The sequence below is a fragment of the Planococcus citri genome, chromosome 1, assembly GCF_950023065.1.
Source record: "Planococcus citri chromosome 1, ihPlaCitr1.1, whole genome shotgun sequence".
Taxonomy (NCBI): Eukaryota; Metazoa; Arthropoda; class Insecta; order Hemiptera; family Pseudococcidae; genus Planococcus; species Planococcus citri.
Window position 1 is genome coordinate 20,316,359 of NC_088677.1, and position 14,294 is coordinate 20,330,652.

The window sequence follows — 14,294 nt, forward strand, 5'->3', positions numbered from 1 at the left end:
ACGATTATGAAAAAAACGAGACAACCAAGAGCTTTCAAAAATTTTTAATAGTGTAACAAATCAATACAGCGAGCACACAAGTAGGAAAACACGATAAAATAAGTACATAGGTACAACACCACGCATCTTCCGTTCCTTCTATAGCTTCATTTGGTATATAAACCACGGCCGGTTCACTTATGACTGGGCTTATTGCGGTTAATGCGCCTTTAGTTAAATTACTTAATGTATCAGATAATTTCTGCAAATGTTTAGGAGAATGATCGTAAACGTACTTTGGCAGTTGCGGATAAAACATCAAGTCTTTCAAGTATGAGCCATTTCTATCGAGATAATGTGTCATATTGTAATAGCTTGGCTTTCCCTCCTTGTTATAAGACTACAAATTTAAATCCATTATTAACCGAGTGATTGATAATTAAGGAAAAGAAAATCTTGAACGGCAAGATGGTAGGTAAAGGTATAGGTAATCGATTTTATGTCACTTACTCCGATGTGCTCTTCCTTTACGAGGAGAACTGGTCCGGTGTTCGTTTCGACCATTGTTAATTCGATTACAGTTCCAGGATCTCTCGTCTGCCAGTATACCGGTCTGTTTGTTTTTTCCCAATGACATATGTTGTATGGTACACACATAAGGAAACTGTGGCGTCCTTTTACTGCAGATAGAAATGAAATGACTGATTTTTAACCGTGTTTCATCATTTTTTTCATGAAACAAAATTACACATTCGGGGCTCTATTCTTTTTTTTTCAAAAGTAAGTTTTGTAACCAAAAAAGTGTTTGAAAAAGTAACCAAGAAGTACCTAATCATAGAGTAACCAAAAAAACTACGTCTGAAAAATATTCTAATCCAGAAAAAAAATCACCAAAAAAAACCAAAAAATTCTCAATTAAATTAAATGTTAAAAAAATTACGAGATAGGACGTTTCAATTGAAATCTGACGATGAAACTCAAACGGAATTTTGGCTATTTTTTTGACAAATATTAGCAAAAAAAGTGATTCATTTTTACAATTTTATTAGAAAACTAAAAAGTGACATTTTTGGGAACTGTTGGAGAAAAAGTCAAACTTTTTGGAATTTTTAGTGAAAAAGTGAAAATTTTGAGTGAAAAATGAAGCACTTACTTGAATAGAATTGAATTGTGATAAATAGCAGAATTTTTGCTTTTAGAAAAAAAGTAAGGGTTTATAGCAATTTATGAGAAAAAATGTTTTTTTTTTTTTGTAATTTTAAGTACCTAAGTAAATAAGACTTTGTAACAATTTTGGTAAAAAACGAGAATTTTTGTCAAAAAATCGACTTTTTCACAACTTTTTGCAAACAAACGAAATTTTTTAGGCAATTTTGTCAAATACACATTTTTTGGGATTTTTATGCCAAAAAACGACAATTTTTGGCAAGAAACAAAATTTGTTTGATAAATTTGACAAGAGGCGAGACTTATGCAATTTTTGGCAAGAAGCAAAAGTTGAAAAATTTAAATTTTTGGAACTTATAACTTGGTGACCAAAATAAAATTTTACTCAGTGATTTTTTTCAGTCGGATCAAAACATTACCTAACTCGAAATAATTCACTCTAAAATTAGCTTCATGGAGAACAAAATGGGTTAAAATTTTAGCAGAAAATGAAACATTTACATCAACACTTTTCTTCTGTACACTCCTGAAGAGTTTTGAGCTTAATTTTGAGTCATAATTTTCAAGATAAAATGAGATAAAATCTCAGGAAGAATACAAAGATTTCTATCAAAACTTTTTTTTTGTATTTTTGAAAAATTACAGCATTAGAATTGGATTGGTTTTTAGAACTTATCGAAGAAGGGATATACGACCAACCAAAGTAGATTGAAATTGGAAAATTATCCGAGAAAAACAATTACGATAGTATTTGAATTGCTCTGAAGTCTCATTAAAAATTGGTCTAATATAATTTAAATTTGATAAAATATTTCAACAATGATCAAAATCACAAAAAAATGGTAGAAATTTTCAAAACAAATGCACAAGTCGCCATTATGAAATTATGTAGGTCGCATGACAGATCTAGTCAGTTTTTCAAATTTTTAGAAAAATTTCACTCAAATAATAGATTTTTTCAATTTTAAACAAAATGTGATCAATTTTTTAAAATTTACACAGTTTTTGATGAATTTTAAATAGAGGGATCATCCCCCTTTTTTTGGTATATGACCAAAATACTCCAAATTCAATAGATAAAAATGAATAAAAAAATCAAATGCCCCAAGTTTAGCCCTCTCCCCTCAAGCCTCAATTTCATAAGATCCACGAAGAAACATTTGAAGACCTCCTGAAAATTTTCGCACCCCTCTCTCCTCTAAAGCTAGTATGTTTTTTTCCAAAAATAATTGAGGTCGAAAATAAGTTATCTAGAAAACAGAATTTTCCCATCAGTTTCCCTTTAGTACATATAACCCCTCCCCCCTCACCAAAAAACCGATGATTCTATTTTTTTTTAATACAATTGAAAAAGTTTCTTCTAAAAAAGCTTTTTCAAAATGAAGTTTTCTCGAATAAGAAGTTTCCCGTTTGAAAACTTTGATTGAAAGTTGAGGTCAAGAACAAATTTTGTTTCGCAACAAACAATTTTTGAGGGAAGTTTTTTTTTCATTTTCCCTACAAAAATGAAGTTTTTACTTAGTTCTTTTTCATCAAAAATAAAGGTTGCATATTCTGTCCAAAAAAAAAAAAAAAAAACATTTTCAAAATGAAGTTTTCAATTAAGGGGTTTCATTTCTTGGAAAAAGGGCCTTGGTCAATTTTTTTTTACAATTCTGAATGTATTTAAAATTATTTTTTTCATCAATTCCACCATATTCAATAATATTGAAGTGTTCTGTGTTCTCCCATGAAAAAAAAAAACGAATTGGAAAATGTTCGCTTATAAAAAAAATTTTCAAGTCTACCTACTTATTTAAACTTGTAAAAATCAGTGAAAAAAATTGACGAAGGCTTCTTTTCCATGAAGCCTCTTCAATTCAAACCTGACCGTTGAATTTTCTCTTCTAAAAATAAAGTCCAAAGAAATTTTTAAAATACGCGGGTCCGAGGCGGATTATCTCACTTGTCCCCCCCCCTCCTTTCATTGTAAATCTAAACCTAGTGACACATATTTTTAGTTGCTACGCACACTTCTCAAGACATCATAAAATTCACAACAAAAATGTTTTTTCCGGTCAATTTTGAAGAATTTAGAATTGGAGCCCAAAATAGGGTCATGATTTTTGTAATTTCTGAATAAATGCCTTTGATGTCATGCAACATATCAAAAATGGGTTAGAATTTCTCGAGCATTTATAAAGAATTTGGAGCCCAAAATCAGTTTATGTTTTTCGAAAAGGTAGCATTTATGCCAACAATCAAAATGAGTTGAAATTTCAGCAGAAAAACAAAAATAGGTATTTCTATAAAAACTTTTTTTTGAGGTTTTTCGAAGAAGTGTGACTTTGAAATTGAGTCAATTTTTGTGCAAATGTGAACCAATGTGGAGCGAGCTGAAGTATGAATGTAGCAGAAAAAAATTCGATAAAAATGATTTACCTATAGTTATCAATATTTTAAAATCAGACAATCAATGTAGGTATTTTATGTAGGTAGAGGTACCTGCGCATAGTTCAGGAAGTAATTTCTCTGCTCCACGAAATGATGTAGGTGGACAATCGGAATCGTTTTCTTTCGTACTGTAAGCAGTTCTCATTTCACTGTCCTTGGTGCAGAATACGCAGACGAAATGGTATATATCTGCGTAAACATTATTCTCAGTTATCGTATTGCGAACAGTTAAAGCACATCCCAAAAACATGGCGTTAGCTCGTCTAAATGTACCATCTCTGTAACAAACAAACGATTCGAAATTCGACTCTCACAGTCACATTCGATAGAATTTGATCAATTTTATTTTATTCTCGAATAATTGTATGTGTAAAGTAATTACAAATTGAAATCTTGCAAAGAGTTGTTCCGTAGTAGATCGATCAGAACATTCACGAAGAACTTTTGCGACGGGTTCTGAGTCATGGTTTTGGTTAAGCAGCCATTTTCGCAACGTAACGATGATCCTGATGAGGATATCTTCCACTTTAGACACCTTTTAATGCGCAATATTGTATATTAAAATTGACTATTGGGCGAAACGTTGTTCAAATATACCTAATCCTTCGATATTTCTCAGGTCTTCGTATGTTTCCAGGTAACGACGGTTGCATCCTTTTGCAGCTCGTAAAGCTTCTTGTTCGAGCGCCCAGTGCCACGACTATCAACAAATTCGTATCGTGAGATTCGTTATTGGTTTTATTCTATGTACTTACATTACATGATTACTTAAGTATTATAGTCTGACATATGACAATAGGAATAATTGCACCCCCTTCCTCAGATCCCCTGGGACAACTTTTTTAAATTTCAAAAGCTAAAATGCATTTTTCGATTTTTGGTAAATTTTTGAAAATCAAGCCAAAAATGAGAAAAAAATCAAAATTCTACCAAATTGACCTAGAAAGCTGAAATTTGGTATACGCCCTAATTTTAAGCTGCTAAATCGATTGGAAACGGTTTCAAACCGTTTTGAGCAGTTCTGGAGCCTCCAGCAGATTTTTGAAACTTGAAATTTCCACAAAATCTTATTTTTGAGCATTGAAAATTCTGCTGGAGGCTCCAGCAATTTTCGAAAAGTTGCTGGAGGCTCCAAAACGACTTGAAATCTACCTGCAATCGACTTCACAGCGTATTGAAATTAGTTTACAGAATGAATTTCAGCTTTCCAACTGCATTTGATGAAATTTTGTGAAAAATTTCAAGTTTCAAAAATCTACTGGAGCCTCCAAGAATTTTCAAAAAGTTGCTGGAGGCTCCAAAATGCCTTCAGCAGTCGACTTGATAGCGTGTTCATTGTTCAAGTCAGAGAGCAGCGCGAATTTAAGATTTCCAGCTTCATTGGATGAAATTTTATGGAAATTTCAAGTTTTGAAAATCTGCTGGAGGCTCCAGAACTGCTCAAAACGGTTTGAAACAGTTTCCAATCGATTTGGCAGGTCCAAAATAGGGAATATCCTAAATTCCAGCTCTCTAGGTCAATTTGGTAAAATTTTGATTTTTTCCCACATTTTTGACTTAAATTTGATTTTTAAAAATTCACCAAAAATCGAAAAATACATTTCAGCTCTTGAGCAACATCTGCGATTTGGTTATAAGGGCCAACTTTTTTGTTGGCATGTTTGCTTCAAAATGTTTCTTACAACTTTACAAGGGAACCTTTTGAAGTGTCCGCCTCCGATTTGAACGGGATCGCGATTTTTGGAAAGAGCATGTTCTAAAACCCCTCATATCCAAATCTTCAGCTGCTCAAGTTCATTTTTCGATTTTTGGCGAATTTTTGAAAATCCAAAATTGACTATTTTGGTGATTTATGCTTTTTTTTAAAAAGTACGTACTTGATCCGTAAAAATGTTCAAAATAAGTCCTAAAACTGATATTAACCCCCCAAATCCAAATTTCGCCATTACCAGCCATTCTGGAGCCTCCAGTGCGATTTTTCAATTTCTCCAGAATTTTCAATTTGCTCCAGAAGGCGCGAATATGAAGTTGGGCAGCTAAAAATCGAGTTGTGTGTTATACTCTACCTGTTTAACGAATTTATCAGCATTTGAGCTAATTCTGGAGCGGACACTTCAAGAGTGGTTTTTTGACCAGCTTTTTCCATGATAAGAAATCCAAAAAAAAAAAAAATTACCGTTTGCGAGGAAATTTTGGAAATTTGCGCGAATCACTGTATTTCGAACACAACAAACCCCCTGAGGCCGAGTTCCGCCATTTCCAGTCATTCTGGAGCCTCCAGTGCGATTTTTCAATTTCTCCAGAATTTTGAATTTGCTCCAGAAGGCGTGAACATGAAGTTGGGCAGCTAAAAATCGAGTTGTTTGTTATACTAGAACTGTTTAACGAATTTATTCACATTTGAGCTGATTCTGGAGGGGACACCTCAATAAAAATATCCAAAAATTAATGGGAGGCCCAAGAAAGGCTGGAAATGGTGAAATTCGCTCTCGTGTGGTTAATTAATGACGAAATACAGCAATTCTCGCAAATTTCAAAAATTTTCTCACAAACGAGGAATTTTTGGTTTTTGAATAGGTATTTTTATTTTGAAAAAAACCTGGTCAGAAAACCTCTCTTGAGGTGTCCGCTCCAGAATTGGCTCAAATCTGGATAAATTCGTTAAACGGGTCGAGTATAACACACAACTCGATTTTTAGCTGCCCAACTTCATATTCACGCCTTCTGGAGCAAATTGAAAATTCTGGAGAAATTGAAAAATCGCGCTGGAGCCTCCAGAATAGCTGGAAATGGCGAAATTCACCCTCGTGGGGTTAGTTCATGACAAAATACTGCGATTCGCGCAAATTTCAAAAATTTTCTCGCAAACGGGAAATTTTTGATTTTTGAATATTTTTATTTTGAAAAAAAGCTGGTCAAAAAGCCACTTTTGAGGTGCCCGCTCCAGAATCGGCTCAAATGTGGATAAATTCGTTAAACGGGTCGAGTATAACACACAACTCGATTTTTAGCTGCCCAACTTCATATTCACGCCTTCTGGAGCAAATTGAAAATTCTGGAGAAATTAAAAAATCGCGCTGGAGCCTCCAGAATAGCTGGAAATGGCGAAATTCGCCCTCGTCGGGTTAGTTCATGACAAAATACTGCGATTCGCGCAAATTTCAAAAATTTTCTCGCAAACGGGAAATTTTTGATTTTTGAATATTTTTATTTTGAAAAAAAAGCTGGTCAAAAAGCCACTTTTGAGGTGCCCGCTCCAGAATCGGCTCAAATCTGGATAAATTCGTTAAACAGGTCGAGTATAACACACAACTCGATTTTTAGCTGCCCAACTTCATATTCACGCCTTCTGGAGCAAATCGAAAATTCTGGAGAAATTGAAAAATCGCACTGGAGGCTCCAGAATGGCTGGTAATGGCGAAATTTGGATTTGGGGGGTTAATATCAGTTTTAGGACTTATTTTGAACATTTTTACGGATCAAGTACGTACTTTTTAAAAAAAAGCATAAATCACCAAAATAGTCAATTTTGGATTTTCAAAAATTCGCCAAAAATCGAAAAATGAACTTGAGCAGCTGAAGATTTGGATTTGGGGATTTTAGAACATGCTCTTTACAAAAATCGCGGTCCCGTTCAAATCGGAGGCGGACACCTCAAGAGATTCCCTAGGATGTCCCCTTTAAGAAAAAGTTGTCCCAGAGGATCGGAGTGGAGAGGATGCAATTATTTCTCACCAACTTGTGCATATTGCTGATTTTCAAATGTTTAGCCACGTCGTTGCGAAAAACATTCATTACTCGTAGAATTCTCATTTTGTTAGATACTTTTAGTTGAGAATGCCAACATACCCATCCTTGGCAGGAATCCGGGTACGGTTCGAAAGCCTGTTAACATTTTGTAACTTTTATCAAAGTTGAAAAGCAGATCTAGGTAGGTTAGGTACCTCTATTTACCTACCAACATAAATTAACAAAAAATATTAATTTTACCGGTTCGTAAACTTCGTTCTCTGCCATCCTTACGCATACTCGAACTTTATCTTCTATATGTAAAACTTCTGACATTGTTATTGGATGGTGGTGTTGTTCATGTTCATGTTCATGATGTTCATGTTGAGCCGAAAATGGTAATAATATGATCAAAAAACACGATCGAACGCTGAAATACGGTTTATTAATTTCGACGAGGGCAAGATTTCTCAACATTTGGAAGCTCCCCGACACGTTATAGAAAAAAAGAAAAATGTACGAATACAATTTCTATTCAGGTAATGTGGTGTTAGATCGACACTTGCACTTTGTTTTGGAAAGTAGGTATAAAAACAAAACAAAATAATGATTCCGAAAAGTGTTTATTAACAACATTATTATAATACGAAGTGGCCATATATTTTCGAATTTCTGGCAGCTTCGTGAGCTGTGTGAATTTTTTTCTAAAGATTTTTTAAAACTGGTTCTCAAAATTTTTGAAAAATACTCACTTCTGAACTTTTTTTCAGGCGCAATTTGAATTTTATGAGGTGAACAGTTCATTACAGAAATTGAAAATCTCAAGTTTTAAATTCATTTTATTCTAGCAGCTCTCCTTAAATTTCGTTTTGAGATGTGCAGTTTCACAACATTGCTTCTTTCCTCGAATCGAAAAATTGCATTAAAATAAAATTTTCTAGGTCAAAAATTTAGTCAAAATTTCAGTTTTGGCCAAAATCTTAAAAAAAAGACAAGACATTTGGTTGATTCTTCTGATAAAAATACTAAAAAATGAGAATTTTAGTTTAAAAAAAAATGAAAAACAAGAGCAAGATTGCAAGAAAATGAAAATTTTAGAAAAAAGTAGAACTTTTTGTTAGATTATTCATTATAGTAGCCCAAAAATGATTTGGAATTTCCTTTAAAAAGGAGGAGCCCCGATAAGGCCATTTTTTGGCCCCCTGACAGTTATCGACGCGACTAGACCACTCTTAAAATGTTGTAATAAATACCCAAAATACGAATCGGTGGTTGGTTAACCCAAAATTACCATTTTTTGGTCTCCAGGGATTCCCAAAGTTGTGATTACAAAAAGAATTTTAGGAACCACTGAGTAGGTATTATTTTCAAAACCTTTTTCAGCGTAAAATGCATATCTGTTTGAACTCGATAAACGTTATACGAGGTGATTTTCCTATTTTCGACCCTCGGGGGTAGAAATTGGGGGGTTTTGATTTTTGGAAAATTTTGGAACCACCATTTTAAACCTACCCCTCCTTTGAGCCCCGCTAAAAAGCTTTTTACAGTTTATTAGTAGATATCTGAAAGACCTTCATCCTACCAAATTTTGAGCTCAATAAAATTTTCCGCTGGTACTCAAAAATCCAGTTTTCCATTTTTTTGCAATTTCGATATTTTGGGAACCCCTGGAAAACTAGAAACCTACGATTTGGGCCAAACGTAACGTTTTGAGGTATATATTCAATTATCTTGATGAAAAAGTTTAATTAAGCTCCCTGTATATTCGTAATTTTGAACCCTTTTTTTAGAGCCCCCCACTTTAGGCACCCCTAAAAAAGGTGTTGAAGCACATTTTTTCAAATTAATTGAAGAATTTACATTTGAGCCACACTAGCAAGTGGTCGATAATTTTTCATCAGATTTTTCCTGTAACTTTCAAAATTGAGCTTTTTTGGGCCAAATTCTGAGATTTTACTTCGTTGAACTTGTCAAAACGTGATTTTGGTGTTTTTTCCAAGAGTAAAATATCAGAATTTGGCCCAAAAAAGCTTAATTTTGAAAGTTACAGGAAAAATCAAGTGAAAAATACTTAGTGGTTCCTAAAATTGTTTTTGTAATCACAACTTTGGGAACCCCTGGAGCCCAAAAAATGGTAATTTTGGGTTAACCAACCACCGATTCGTATATATTGGATATTTATTACAACATTTCAAGAGTGGTCTAGTCGATAACTGTCATGGGGCCAAAAAATGGCCTTATCGGGACGCCTCCTTTAGCCATTTCTCTAAAAATCAAAAATTTTTGTCATTTTTGAATTTTTGATCATTTTTATAAAATGCAAGATGCTGGCAATTTTATCAAAAAGGAAGACTTTTTGACCATTTTTGGCAAAAAATCTATATCATAGATTTTTAGACAACTGCTTCGGAATGCTGGAAAAAATGTGTGAAATTTTTCAACAATTATTTTGCTAAAACGCGGTTTTTTGTCTGTTTTTCGCAAAAAGAACACTTACCTATTTTGAAATTTAGTCGGGTATTTCATAAGACCAAATTTGCTTCAAAATTGTTTCAAAGTGAAGTAAAAATGATCCAAAATGATATATTTGACAGTTTTAGCAAGAACCAAGACTTGATAGTAATTATAGGCAAAAAAAAATACTTTCTTGTAATTTTGGTAGAAAAAGCGAAAATTTTTGACAATTTTGAATAAAAAGTGGAATATTTTGGAATTTTTTGTAAAAAGCGAAAATCATTAGCGATTTTTTCAAAAAGCCAAATTTTTTAGTAATTTTTGAAAAAGCAAGAGTTTTGTCTATGTTTGGCAAAAAACAAGATTTTGACAAATACATATGTAATTAGGGATCAAAAAATGATATCCTTGCAGTCGATGGTCTATTTCCAAAACCACGTAACTCCAAGAGGCACCTTGAGACTCCGTGTAAAACGGCCTTTTACACTGTAGCGCTCCCTATCGGACTTGAATGCTCAACACACAACAGATAGGTAATTTGTGTGTTTACCGATGTTACCTATCTTTCAGTTGAGCATTCAAGTCCGATAGGGAGCGCTACAGTGTAAAAGGCCGTTTTACACGGAGTCTCAAGGTGCCTCTTGGAGTTACGTGGTTTTGGAAATAGACCATCGCAGTTCATTTCAAAAAACGAGACCTCTGAGCAATTTTTGGAAAAGAGTCAGACATTTTGAAGGCAATTTTTAGCCATTTTGCTAAGAAGTAAAAATTTTTGTCATTTTTGAAAAAGCGAGAATTTTTGACGAAAAGCAATAAGACTTTGACAATTTTAGAAAAAGAAAGGTTTTTTTTTGGCAACTTAAAAGGCAAGAAATTTGAACTTTTCGACCGTTTTTTTAATAGAGGGAGACTTTTTGAAATTTTTGGAAAAAATGACATTTCTCAGCAACTTTTTACTAAAAAAGCGAGAGTTTTTGTAAATTTTCGGCAAAAAGCAATACTCTGACAAAAGCAGAACCTAATTGGAAATTTTGGAGGAAAGCCAAAAAACCGAAAATTCTGGTCAATTTTGGGAAAAAAGTACATACGACTTTTTGGAATTTTCAGCAAAAAAAACAACGATCCTTATTATTAGTCATTTTTTTGAAAAAGGGACAATTTTTGTCAATTCTGACAAATTGAGAATTTTTGAAAATTTTTGATAATTTTTGGCAAGAAATAAGACTTTGATATTTACTCGAGGTTCATTGGCGAAAAAATTTACTTTCTCGCAAATCTCGCTAAAAAAAGAAAGACTTTTTGGCAATTTCTCGCAAAAACAAGGCGAGAATTTTTCCTATTTTTGGTAGAAAACGAGCCTTGACAACTCGAGCAAAAGGCAGGGCTTTGTACACATATAACCGCAACGCTGAAATGGCCATATAGAAAACAGAATGGGTGGATTCTCATTTCATAATTACCTACATCACGCGATTGCATAACACAGCCGCATAATAAAATTGGAAACAATTGCATATTAATTTATTTACCTTTGTGTGGAATAAGTATATTTGCGCAGTTAAATGCATCGATATTAATTATAAATAATAATTGCGAACGTATACCTATACCTACGATGAGTACAGTTGATAATTTAAAGTTGAAAAAACACACGCCTGTCAGCGAAGGTTGCATTTATGGGTAAACAGGCGAAAATGATTAAGTACCTAAGTATAGGTGAATGTGCAAATGCAGTTAACTTTGTTAGCATAAGTGTCAGACTGTCACCACAGGTACATATAATATTTAAATTTTTACTCGATGATTTTTGTGCGAGTAGACACTTTGCACGGAACTTGAATCAATCATAACGAGATGGATTCATTGATCTTCTGTACGCGTGTGTGATGTGTCATTTCAAATTCAATTTAGGTAATTTTAGTAAGTCATTAAAAGTAAACAAAATGACAAATTTACCTCGAGTAAGTAATATTTTCTAAGTAGCACGAGCACTTCTCAGGAATGTAATTAAATTACTTATTTATTTAGTTTTATTATTATTTAAATGCTCATTTCTTTGTAACGCAAATTATCGAAGAGATCGCTCGAGTTGATGTCAGACATTAACTGAAGTGACAGGTTCCAAAAAAATCTCACCTGTACGTGAATTGAAAAGAGCTTGTCAAATGATTTCTTATCCAAAGCTTTCCTGTAATTTGAGTTATTTTTTTGAAATTTTCAAAATAGGTATATCACCTAGGAAGGAAAATCAAATCGAGAAAGGACTTTGGAAGAACTTTTCATTTGGCAGGATATTTTTCAAACACTTTACAACTTCTTTATGGGAACTTTTTTGGAGAAAAAGGAGAAGGGCCAAACTTTTACACCTAAATTTTTTCACCTTTTCATTGTAATGGAGTTTTCCAATATTTTCTCGGATGGGGGAGGGGGAGGAGAGGAGAGAGCAATAGTTGAAAATATTTTTACAGGGGCTCGCACTCAAGTTTTTACAAAAAAAAAAGTAAGTCAAGTAGGTAATCAAAAAAGGTCTAAAAAGTAACCAAAAAAGTGACAATAGCAAAACAATAAGACATGAAAAAATTCACAGAAAAAAAAACAGAGCATTAAAAAGTACAAAATTGAGTAAAATGAAGCCTTTTGATAAACAAGCAAGAATTTTTGGCAATTCTGATGCATTTTGGGCAACCAAGAGAGAATTTTTGAAATTTCAAGCAAAAAAAAAACGATTTTTGGCAAAAAAGCAAGATTTTGATTACTTTAGCAAAAGGAAGAGCTATTTGGCGATTTCTGACAAAAAAACACACTTTTTGAACAATTTTTGAAGAAAAGTGAGACTTGAATTTTTTTTTTCAAAAAACGAAAATTCTTATCAATTTTGCTAAAATTGAATAGGTAGGTACTCATTTAAATTTTTCAAAAAACGAAAATTTTTGATAATTTTTTTGCAAAAAGTAGGACATTTTGAAACAGGCAAACTGACGAAACTAATTTTCGGAGAAATTGAGAAAACCTTCTGCAGGTTAAAAAAATACATTTTTTCGTAATTTTTGTCAAAAAAGCAAGTTTTTTTTTGGATAAAATTATGCTGAAAAAATGAGATTTTGCAATCATTTTTGTTGTTATCGTCGAAAAAGTAAGACTTTTTTTCAATTCATAGGTTAGAAAGTAAGACTTTTGGCATTTTTTGGCAAAAAAGTAGGACAGAAAAGTAATGGTAAATTTTTGCAATTTTAGGCAAAAAACGGAGATTTTTTACAGTTTTAGGCAAAAAGCTAATTTTTGAAGAAGAAGTGAGTCTTTTGTATATTTTTTGGCGTTTTTTGTCGAAAAAGCAACACTTTTTTTCAATATAGGCTATTTAAATAAAAAGGAAAAATTTTTACGCTTTGCCTGATTTTTGAAAAAAATCAATAGGTATCTACTTTTGAAATTATTCGTTTTAGCATGAAACGAGACCATTTCGTAATTTTGACAAAAGGAATTATTAGAAAAAAACGAGGATTTTTCACAATTTTTGGCAAAAAAAAAACAAATTTTTGAAGAAGATTAAGTGAAACTTTTGTATATTTTTTAGCGATTCTTTTCAAAAAAGCAAGACCTTTTTTCAATATTTTTAGTTAAAAAAGAGAAACTTCTGGACATTGGATGATTTTTGGGGAAAAAATGAAGACTTGAAATTATTCATTTATAGGAAAAAACGATAGTATAGGTAAGTATTTGGTCATTTTAACAAAAGGCGAGATTTTTTTCTATTTTGGGAAAAAAACGAGACTTTTATAAGTTTTTGGAATTTTTGGTAAAAACCCAGGATTTTTTATATTTTTTGGAAAAAAACAAATTTTTGAAGAAATGAGACTTTTGCTAATTTTTTTAGCGATTCTTTTCAAAAAATCAATACTTTTTTTCAATATTTTTAGTTATTGTAAAATGAAATCTTCTGCCCTTTGGGTGATTTTTGGAGAAAAATTAAAACTTTGAAATTATTAGTTTATGAAAGCACTTTAATTTTTTTTTTAGTAAGAAACGAGACTCCAAAAGTCTCTAGATTTTGATTCATGGTGCCAAATCAATAAAAAAAATGAGTCTAAAACTGTACAACACTAGCCATCGAGCCCATGAAGTATTTTTTGAGCCTCAAAATATATTCGAAAAATAGCGCCAAAATGGTGGGAAAATGTGATTGGTTAGCTACAACTTTGGGAATCGTCTCTTATAGCAACAAGTCCAGTTTTCTGGGATTTGGGCGCGATTTCAAGTCCGCGCATCCGAAAGGGAATTTATTGGGTCAAAACATTTTTTTTTTTTTAATAGCTCAAAAATAGTCTAAAAATGCAATTGAGCAAACTACGAATTTTAGAATTGTCTGAAACTTGACTTGTGACTAGAAAATACAATTCTCAAAGTTGTACTTGCCTAAACACATTATTTTTTTCACCATTTTTGAACAATTTTTCGAATATTTAGGGTCCGAAAAATGTTACCTCATGAACCCCAATATTATGGGAAAAGAAAATTTCATCCTTTTAGGCACA

At 32.6% G+C, this 14,294-nt stretch overlaps 1 protein-coding gene across 1 annotated transcript; it reads right to left on the bottom strand.

Moving 5' to 3' along the window:
• Nucleotides 1-28: 28 nt before the first annotated feature.
• LOC135849774 (uncharacterized) lies at nucleotides 29-9,298 on the bottom strand. The gene is made up of 5 exons (XM_065370350.1): nucleotides 7,315-9,298; nucleotides 3,962-4,279; nucleotides 3,631-3,857; nucleotides 490-659; nucleotides 29-379 (listed from the first exon to the last, which is right to left on the bottom strand). Exons 2-5 carry the CDS (start codon nucleotides 4,042-4,044, stop codon nucleotides 35-37), a joined length of 825 nt encoding a protein of 274 aa, XP_065226422.1. The 5' UTR covers nucleotides 4,045-4,279; nucleotides 7,315-9,298; the 3' UTR covers nucleotides 29-34.
• Nucleotides 9,299-14,294: the final 4,996 nt, after the last annotated feature.